The sequence below is a fragment of the Phyllopteryx taeniolatus genome, chromosome 20, assembly GCF_024500385.1.
Source record: "Phyllopteryx taeniolatus isolate TA_2022b chromosome 20, UOR_Ptae_1.2, whole genome shotgun sequence".
In the NCBI taxonomy this organism is placed as follows: domain Eukaryota; kingdom Metazoa; phylum Chordata; class Actinopteri; order Syngnathiformes; family Syngnathidae; genus Phyllopteryx; species Phyllopteryx taeniolatus.
Genome location: NC_084521.1, coordinates 2,763,041 through 2,773,778, shown reverse-complemented (window position 1 = coordinate 2,773,778; position 10,738 = coordinate 2,763,041). Strand labels below are relative to the sequence as shown.

The 10,738-nt window shown below is 47.7% G+C and overlaps 1 protein-coding gene across 1 annotated transcript; it reads left to right on the top strand.

The window, feature by feature from the left end:
- Positions 1-2,091: 2,091 nt before the first annotated feature.
- Positions 2,092-9,577, top strand: msl2b (MSL complex subunit 2b). The gene is made up of 3 exons (XM_061757755.1): positions 2,092-3,180; positions 5,740-6,923; positions 8,402-9,577. Exons 1-3 carry the CDS (start codon positions 3,039-3,041, stop codon positions 8,699-8,701), a joined length of 1,626 nt encoding a protein of 541 aa, XP_061613739.1. The 5' UTR covers positions 2,092-3,038; the 3' UTR covers positions 8,702-9,577.
- Positions 9,578-10,738: the final 1,161 nt, after the last annotated feature.

Sequence of the window (10,738 nt, the reverse complement as noted above, 5' to 3'; positions counted from 1 at the left end):
GCGCAGATCTCTAAAAATGTGTTGTCCTCGTCAAATTTGGCTGTAATACGTTTTGCCCCGACCACCCAATCAGAGGACGGGAAAACGCTGACATCACTGGGGGCCAGCGCTCTGGCCCTAAAAGGACAAATTTGAACTGAGATTGTTTAAAGAAACAAGTCTCATTGCAAATGACATTTTAAGATACATGGGCCAGCGCTATTGATTCTGAAGGCCCTGGGCAGATTACATTGACCTGGCAACACATTGAGGCTGAAATCTGAAGGGAGAAAAAAAAGCTAACATCCAAATAAGGGTGTTGTAAGCAGTGCAGCCAATAGAATTGCCATAAAATGAAGAGAATAATCTTTTGAAAATCAATTAATACAATTTAGTGGAGCAAATATTAGAATTTAGCTTGTAAATGGACTGGAGATCAGTGCTGTTGAAAGTGTTGAGGCCAGCAGAGAAGGCCTTTTACCTTGCATCAGCACAAGTGCCAGGGTCAGGAGGAAAAGCCAACATCTGGTGTCGACAGTGGTCCACATCCTCAAACGCCACACGCCACCAAAACTCTACTGAATGTGATGGACACCAGACGCGTGTCGTCCTTTAGTACTGCGATGACATGCGCCAAAATAGGAAGCATGTTCGCCGTGCACATGTGCGCGAAACGGAAAATATCATTGGGCAGTCGGAAAGACGCTCGGAAGTTGCCGGAGTTTGGCATCATCGTGCCCTTATATGCTCAAAGTTTTATTTTAGTCGGGTACGTGACTCAGGGGGAAGCACGGGCCTGCTAAGAATAAACCTCATAGGGGCCAAGCAACTACCTTACAAAGCAGGATAAACATAAAAACCATTGTGGCACAAGACGCTGAGACTGACGACATGCTGCCTGCTGCCTTCCAATCAGTGTATTTATATTACATGAGCCGCCGAGAACTACAGTGGGCTGACTCCATTGTTGTCGTTAATAAGTGCAGACATGAACGTAGAAAGGCAGATGAATACTGCTCGAAATTCACTTGGACATATAGCGGAGGGGGCATTCCTTCATTGCACTCAGCAAAGTGCCAGAGCATCTGCATGTTAGTATAAATCAATGTTATTTATTTAGAAGCCCTAAACAATTTTTTTTCTAATCCCAGTTCGTTACTTCTCTTTCAGGATGATACTGACCAGGAGCTAACAGATAGAACCGACGATGATAACAGTATCTCAGTTGGGGATAAAACTGCAACCACTATGATCCAATGTGAATATCCAATATGATGCAAGCCCAAAGTCTGTAAGCCAAGATCTGATTGAAACCTACAATTTATGTAAAAAGAAAAAGTATCTAAATGAAGTAATAAGTGCCACTCCCTTAAATCACTCTTCTGCAAAATGACAAAAATTGTAGTTTACGCTATTCAAGTTCTCATTCATGACTTTTTGCAAATATTCCAACACTAATCTTGAAATGTTGTACAATACAAATACCAGTCAGTCATTCCAGTTTGTTTAGACAGTAACATGATTTATTAACAGCAATATCCAAATCCAAGGAAAAGAAAAGAAGAAGAAAAGGGGGCACCGACTTCATTGATTTACGTGACAATTATTGTTTGAAAAGCTCTGAATGCATATTCAATAAAGCTTCGCATTTCTTCCTTGTGACTAATTTAGGAGACCTAAAAAATTCAATTCAAAATCAGATTTTGGAAATTTACACTTATGGATGTGAAATTTTCCTAATAAGATATATAGATTGATGAAGTTGTATAATTTCTTTTCTTTGCATTTAAAATAAGTGATAATAGTCTTCTCTTCAATGTTAATTTAATGTGTTGTTTCACACATTATGTCATTTTCAAGTTCTTTCTAAAATGTGTTACTTTATGAGCAGCCATAAAACAAATGAGTGAACACTTTCTGGTTGTTTTTACAGAAGGTACTTTTGTCATCACTGTCATGAAATTTGGATATATTCGTGTTGAATAGATATATATTATGTCAAACTGTGAACTGTAATTATTTGTGACTCAAAATTGAAATGTTTAGCTACAATTGTTCATTCATGAGAGTGCAATATTCGTGACGTCATAGTACGTCACAAACAGCCTCGCGAGATTTGCACCGCAGCACCCCCTTGTGGACGCGTGTGGGAAAGGCGACGGGCGGTATGAGGAATACGCCGCTGCTAGCTGTAGCAACAAACACAAACACGGACTCAAATTCATTTCCCTTCGCCGCTGGCTCCTCCGAGGCACGGAGAGGACTTTATTTCAGCTCCAAGCTTCCTTTTGTACGCCTCGAGCCCACCTAGAGGCGCGCTGGGAAGAACCGAGCCTCGCTGAGCGCCGAGCAGAGCCCCCGCGGCCTGCTTCTCGAGCCCACTTTCCGGTGTAGCTCCGGCGGCCAGCGCTGTCACGAGAGCCCGAGGCTTCCGGTCCCCTCGGCTTTTCCGCCGCAACCGAAGCGGAGAAGTCGCGAAATTCTTCCTTCCCGAACCCGTAACGCTCCGGGACCGACTGTGAGCTCGTCGGCTGCCGGGCGGTGCTCTTCCTGTCCGCGGGGGAGCTATTTGGCGACGCCACGGCCTCCTGGTTTGTTGTGGGCCGCCATGAATCTCGGCGAACAATAACAAGACGCGGAAGCCGACCGGTCCGGAGAGCGGTACCGAGCACGAGGTTGCGTGACAGCAGCACGGCGGCTACTTTTGGAACCGGGGTACTATGGAAGTATCGCGGGGCGGCCGCAGCAAACCGGGTCATTTTTTTCCACCAAAGTCCCCTTGCGAGAGCCCCCTCTGAGCGGCTCTGAAGTGACGTTCAGGCTCCGGTGCGCACACTATGCTCCACCGAACCGAACCGGGACCTGCTTGTGAACTGCTCGGCACCGAGGATGGATTTTGGACGGGTGTGAGGAACGCGTGATTGAGACGCGGATGTTGTCTCCGAAGCCGCCAGAGTCCATTCGCTCCGCGTTGTGTTTGTGTTTCCCGGACACTTTGTCGCTGTTTTGAACGCATCGTCGGAACCGAGCGGACCGGCTCTCCGGGTCAGGCGGCCGCGATGAACCCGGTGAATGCGACGTCGCTGTACGTGTCTGCGAGCCGCTCGGTGCTGCAGTGCGACCCGCGAGACCCCCGCGCCCTGGCCGAGCTTTGCAAGCTGCTGCCCTTCTTCCGCCAGTCGGTGTCCTGCTTGGTGTGCGGTGAGTGCCACCATTGGGCTTCGGAATCATTGACGGGTGTACTTTGCGTCGTTGTCTTCAGCTGACATTGGGAGCGTTTCAGTGATGCTGCGTTCAAGTGTTGTCGGATGAGCGACGTGCGACGAGTAATCCACAATTTCTAACAATGTAACGAGCGCACGCGACTTAGAATCGCACGTTGTGCCGTCTTTTACATATCCGTGTCAGAGGACATGCACTATTTTACGTTCGTTTACATTCTGGCAGCTTGTCGATAAAGTGGAACCGTGGCACGTTATGAGTTTAGTCTTTGTTATAATCGCGAAAAGCGTTTGTGTCAACATGTTGCGTACTTCAGCTTTCAGAAAGAGTGCTTGACGATTCCTATTTCGGTATGTGAGGTTGTGTTTTCCCAGAGATCGCGAACGCAGCTGACAGCATCAGGACACACCCCCTTTGTGCTCTTGTGCAGGATTTCCCAGTTCGAGCTGAATTGAATGACTCGTTCGGTGTTACTTGCACAAACGATAATAAACAGATTAAAAACATGCAATCGTTTTCTGCGTAAATGAAGAAGTACATCACGCTGCAGGTTTCATCTTGTTTTGTTTGTCTGCAGGTTGTCATTTAAATCTCAGGGAGCTGAGTTTTTGGCACGTCTGAGTTTCTGTTGGGTTCAAATCTAAACTCAGGCTTCCCCCCCCAAAAAATGCTCGTTACCTTCATTCAAGTCTCTAAATTCTCCATAGGTGTGAATGCTTGTGTGTTTACTTGAAAGTGGGTTTGGGGGCGCAATTTTCAATTGGATGCAACACTTTTCAATTTGCATCCTTTTTATTCGACAGGACGTCATCTCAAGTTGGCAGTGAAGAAATGCCTCTTCTTCTTGCCTTAATCACGGCCTCACTGCTGCCCCACCATGCTGTGGCACAATGCGGTATTACACTTAAGGCGTCCAACTGTCTAGTTGGACTTTCTAATGTAGTGTAAAAACCTGTTATTAAAAAAATATATATATATTACTTACAAATCCACGATGCAACACGCGTTCACTGGACAGAAAGGGGATGGATGTGTGTATTGATTCCACACAAATTATTGATACTGTCTTTCACGCTTACCTCGCCGAGGGCGGCCTCTTCCGCGTGAGCGGACGATCAATACGACGGCGTCCCGCACAAGCGTCTGCACTGTGATGCGCTCTCATCAATGGGCCTTCATCCTCTTTCCTGCCTGCAGCTGCAGACCTCGGCGGCCAGGGTCGCTAAGGAAGCCGCGCTCAAAGAGCGCCTGTCGCCGCCGAATATAAATAAACACACTTGGGGCAGCTGTGAGGAGACAGGAAGAAGGAAAAGTTCATCAATTCCAGACGTCATGGTAACGACGACTGGGTCCTCGACACGAGAACGTAGGGAGGCGCTGCGCTGCATGGAGGAATCGAGACGAATATACAGAGTTTGAATGAAATTGGTTCAGTAGGAGAAGACAGCTGAGTGATATGATAGACATGCCAACCGAATTTCCCAGTAAGACTGGCTTCAGGGCCTGAATTGAAAATTAAATCAAAATCCCGGGGGAACTACTGAGCCATTTTCGGAGCTTCTACCACACACAAATTTTCACCCTGATGAACACCTGAAATATTTGTGTGAACCTGAGGTTCTGATCTGATTCTTTTCCCCCCACAAAAATCTGATTTTTGATTTTATTCAATTTCCCCCCTTTCGCCTGTAGACAGAGCAAACCATACATATATACCTATACATATATCAATGAAAAGTTTTATAATTGGATATAGTTGCCATGATCGCAAAGCACGACATGAAGCTCCTCAATTTACGTCAACATTGTTCCTTGGGGCGGCACGGTAGGCGACTGGTTAGCATATCTGCCTCACAGTTCTGAGGACCGGGGTTCAAATCCGGCCCCGCAAGTGTGGAGTTTGCATGTTCTCACGTGCCTGCGGTTTCCTCCCACATCCCAAAAACATGCGTGGTAGGTTGATTGAATACTCTAAATTGCCCGTAGGTGTGAATGTAAGTGCGAATGGTGGTTTGTTTATATGTGCCCTGCGATTGGCTGGCGACCAGTTCAGGGTGTACCCCGCCTCTCGCCCGGAGATAGCTGGGATAGGCTCCAGCACGCCCGCGACCCTAGTGAGGAGAAGCAGTACGGAAAATGGATGGATGGATGGATGGATGAATGGATAGTTCCTTGGCATCAAGGTGGCGAGAAAACAATCCTCAACTCCCAACATAATTCCTTGGCAACAACAGGGTGGCAAACCACTACTTTAGTCCAAATGAAGGTCCTCAATTTATCTCAACATAGTTCCTTGGCACCGAGATGGCAGTAAAGCTGAGCACAAAAACATTAAATAGTTTTTTCAACCAATAATGAAGGATAGTGTGCACAATTAAATCTTTCTTTATCACAAAACGGCTAAAAATAGTGACGATATTTTGTTGGCTGGAATGGATTCATGGAATTTCAGTTCATTTCAACATTGCGTAATTTGCGTTACGCAAATCAAGGTAGCACTGTATTGAAATGTGTGCCGTCCTCCATTTTGTGGCGCAGGTAACCTGCTGCAGGACCCCGTGGCGCCCACCGACTCGTCGTGTCAGCATTACGTGTGTCGCGGGTGCAAAGGTCAGCGGATGCAGCTCAAGCCGTCGTGCAGCTGGTGCAAGGACTACTCTCGCTTCCAGGAGAACCGGCAGCTGTCCCTGCTGGTGCGCTGCTACCGGAAGCTCTGCCTGTACATCACGCACTCGCCCCTCGCCGCCCACATCGCCGGCGCCGCCGGTGACTCGCCCGACCTGCGGGCCGTCCTCAACGAGGGCCTCCGGCTGGCCGAGAGCGAGACCGAACCGGAGCCCGACGCGGAGGCGCCGCCTGAGGAAGCGCCGTCTCCCGACGAGGGCGGCGGCGGCGTCAACGGGCTCCACGTTTGCAATGGACTGGTCACCTCGCCGGATCCCGGCCGAGTTCTTGTCAAGCAGGAGGACTTTTGCGAGGAGATCCCCGCGGGGGGGGTGGCGGGCCTTTGTGACATCGGCGGCTTCGGCGAGGAGCTGAAACACGGCGGGGGGCCGCTGTTGTTGAGCGTCGAGGAGGTTCTTCGGACTCTAGACACGGACGCCGAGCCCGACGACCCCCAGACACCTCTGTCCGTTAACGGGCCCCTCTGCCCCGCCCTCCCCCTGGAGAGCAGCTGTCACCCCGTCCGCCCTCACCCGCATCCCCCCGCTCAGTCCCTCGCTGTGCCCCCACGAGGACCCCCTCGCTGCCACCGCAAGCGCTCCCGCTCGGAAAGTGACAGCGAGAAGGTGCGGCCTCTCCCCATCGACAGCCTCCTGCGGGGACCCCCTCCCGACAGCGCCCCCCGCTTCCCCCGCCTTGACGCCACCCCTATATACGACTTCCCCGCCGACACGCCCCACTATCACCTGGCGCCCGTGCCGAACGGTGGACCCCCCAAGGGGGGCAAGTTCCCGCCGGGGTCCTGCAAGCCGCCAAAGAAGACGGGGGAGCACCACGGGGGCGCCAAGAAGGCCAAGGCCAGGGCCCCCAAACCCCGCTCGCAGGCCCGTGGACCCCCGAACCCTCACGCTCACCCCCTGAGTCACCCGCCCAGCCCCTCCAAGCCGCTGTACAAGAAGCCCGTGGAGAAGAAGGGCTGCAAGTGTGGCCGGGCAACCCAGAACCCCTCTGTGCTCACCTGTAGGGGGCAACGTTGTCCATGCTACTCCAACCGCAAGGTGAGGAACGTCTGACAGATCAGAATCAAAATAATGGGTGCATAGATATCAATCAAACGTAATATAATTATTACTACTACTACTTATCATTTTGACATTGATCAGGAGTAAATGTTTGTTTCAAGATGTTTATTTGTCACTTCAGTTGGAGTTAACTGCAAAAAATGACATAAAACAAAATAGAATTAAACGTATTAGAGCTTCACCTAGCAATTACTTTAATAATCAATCTGTCAATTATTATTTTTTTTAGATTACCTGATGAATCACATTTTAAAAAAAACATTTCATATTGACTGCAGAAAGTGCACAAACTGATGATGTATCACTTACTGGTTTGGTCTCTAACATGTCAGAAAATCAAAAGTAACAGCAGATGTTTGCAATTGTTTATTTTGATTGAACTCAAAGGTAATCATTGTGCTTTCATGGAAGACTACAAAAATGTCAGTCAGAGGATTTGAACAATTTGAAGTTAAACAGTCTCTAAGTCTAAACTGTTTATCAATTATCAAAATAGTCAATTAATTTGATAATCGTTTAGTTGTTGATTAATTGTTGCACCTCTACTTTCTATATTAAAACGCTAAAAAAAAAAAAAAAAAAAAAAAAAAACGAATTATCGTCTAATGATAGCTTTATGCTATCATATAATGCAAATCACCATTGATGCGCTAATTAGCATTAATGATACGGTAACTTTCAACCTTGACACAACTGCTACAACACGTAAAAAACAGAGCAACTCTAAATTCAGACTTGCACGTCCATCCATCCATTTTCCAAGCCGCTTCTCCTGACAAAAGGGTCGCGAGCGTGCTGGAGCCTATTCCAGCTATCATCGGGCAGGAGGCGGCGTACACCCTGAACTGGTTGCCAGCCAATCGCAGGGCACACATAAACAAACAACCATTCGCACTCACATTCACACCTATGGGCAATTTAGAGACCTCAATCAACATACCATGCATGTTTTTGGGATGTGGGAGGAAACCGGAGTGCCCGGAGAAAACCCACGCAGGCACGGGGAGAACATGCAAACTCCACACAGGCGGTGCCGGGATTTGAACTCTGGTCCCCAGAACTGTGCGGCAGACGCTCTAACCAGTCGGCCACCGTGCCGCCAGACTTGCATGTATACAGTAAAAAAAAAATAAAAAATAAAAAAAATTGCTTAAAAATCTGCGATATAGTGGGGCACGAATGATGAACCCTGTTACAGCCGGGCTTCACTGTATATAAGTTAGGGGCCGCCCATTAATTTAAAATATATATATAATGTGTATAAATGCTGAAACTTACTGAAAACTTGGTAATGTTGTTTGACTCCCATTATCTTTGTCTTATTTTGTAATGTGTAAAAAAAAAAAAAAAAATGTCAAATACAACCGGTTTGAAAAGGGCTAATATCGGCCGAATCGGTCGGGCACTCATATCATTTGAACCTTTTATTAATGTTGTGCGTGTGTGCGTTGTAGGCGTGTCAGGACTGCATCTGCCGCGGCTGCCAGAACTCGTACATGGCGAACGGCGAGAAGAAGCTGGAGGCCTTCGCCGTGCCCGAGAAGGCCCTGGAACAGACGCGCCTGACACTGGGCATCAACCTCACCAGCATCGCTGCCGCCGCCCTGCGGAGCCCGCCCGGCGCCCCGCCCGGCACCGCCCTGCTCAACGTGGCCGCCGCCACGGGCTCGCCAGTCGCCACCGCCTTCCTGTCGGCGGCGGGCCACGACAGCCGGGCTTTTGACGACTCGCTGGAGATGCACTTTGACTGTTGACTCTCTGCCCCCACGCCCCCCTGAGAACTCGGCACCCCTCTCACACACATTCCCGTCGGCTCACCCGGTACGCGGCGGGCACGCCGCTCCCCCGTCACACGTTCGTCTCTCACGCCGCCGCCGTTCGCTTCGTCATCATTACTGACTGGTGTAATTTATAGCAATGAATGTTTTATACATAAATCCACGTGGAAGACATTTTAGGATCTATTTTATGACTCCAGTCTTTGACACGGCAGCATGGTGAGGTAGTGGTTAGCACGTCTGCCTCACATTTCAAAGATTCTGGGTTCGGATCTGGACTTCCTGTGTGGAGTTTGCATGTTCTCCTCCCCACGTGCCAAAAACATGCATGTTGGGTTAATTGAAGATTCTAAATTGGCCGTAGGTGTGCGAGGGCGTATATTTTGGGGCAAGCGAGGCAGGAAGTTAACTCATTCACTGCCACCCTTCCCAGTTAACAGGGATATTTGACTTCTAAAGCCGTCAATGGCAGTGAATGTGTTAAACAAAAATATGACAGGAAGTGAACAAAAAATACTCCACCAGCTTACATGTGAATTTACTTTTGGTCTTTCTCCTCGAGGCGTTAGCGTACTGGTTCAGGGGCTCCCTGTGTTGTTGTTTTTCCCCTCAACAACTTGCTGCTAAAAGGACAAAGAAGAAGTTGATTTGTTTTTAAAATGTGCGTTTACGACTATTTATTGGAGTTCTTCTGAGGGTCGCTGTCTTAGCGTTTAGTGTCTGGTGTCCCCCAACGCTTTTGGTTCACTCCCACCCATCACCACCAACGCCACCCTAGTAGGGGCATTTGAATACCTGTAATATAACTGTATCATATTTCCACAAAAGAAAGAAAATCAAACAGTTGAAAGTGTCACTGAGTCTTTGCTGCACCTCAATGATTTGTCCACAGGTGGCAGCGCAAAGCAGATAAACAAGCAAGCAAGTCAGTTAAACTTTAATGACCAAAATGAGAGAAAAAAAAAACTTCAAACAAGTAGTGATCATTTGTAATTATAAAGTCACAAAGTCTTTATTGCACACATTTACAGATAAAACATATTTACATTCACATATTATTTACATCAGCCATTTCTATTGATTGTTTATGTTCTCTTATTAGTTTGTTTGACTTTATTTGAGTTTTCTCCGGGCACTCCGGTTTCCTCCCACATCCCAAAAACATGCATGGTAGGTTAATTGACAACTCTAAATTGCCCGTAGGTGTGAATGTGAGTGCAAATGGTTGTTTGTTTGTATGCGCCCTGCGATTGGGTGGCAAGCAGTTCAGGGTGTACCCCGCCTCCTGCCCGATGATAGCTGGGATAGGCTCCAGCACGCCCGCGACCCTAGTGAGGAGAAGCGGCTCAGAAAATGGATGGATGGACTTTATTTTATCACATGACCTGACTTTTGACCAGCTGCTAATAGTGAAAATCCATGACAAATTGATGCTCTCCACAAAGGTTTGCAATTCCCTTCAGATGCCACAAAATGGCAGAAAAGCACTTTGGCCCGACAAAATGAAGTTCCTCCACTTACAACAACATAGGTCCTTGCTCTCAAAATGGCGCCAAAGCAAAGTTTTTTTGTTAGACATGGCTTTGGCCTGAGTCAAAATCAGCAAATAGTTGAGTTTTTTTTCAGCAAATAGAGGGGGATAGGTTCCAAACAAAACTGCAAATTTGCGAATGCCGATCCGCAAGTATGAGGATTGTTTTACTCCACATTGAACCAGGGCGTCAGCAGTAATCTTCCATTTAAAAGAACCTTTAAAAAACAATGAAATGTACGTCAATACCGCTGCATTCACGACTGTGGGACGCTTGGCTATGAATATGCAGCTGATAAGATTTAACACACATGCTCGGTCCAAGTTGTGTGTTTAGCAGATACACATGGAAACAAAAACACACAAGAAGAGGCCAATTGTTAACATCTTCCCGTCGACGCAGATGAACACCTGAAACCAAAGTTTTTTTAGAAGCTGAAATGTTTTCACAAACTACTTGAAGTGCTTGTAAAAGGTGAGAA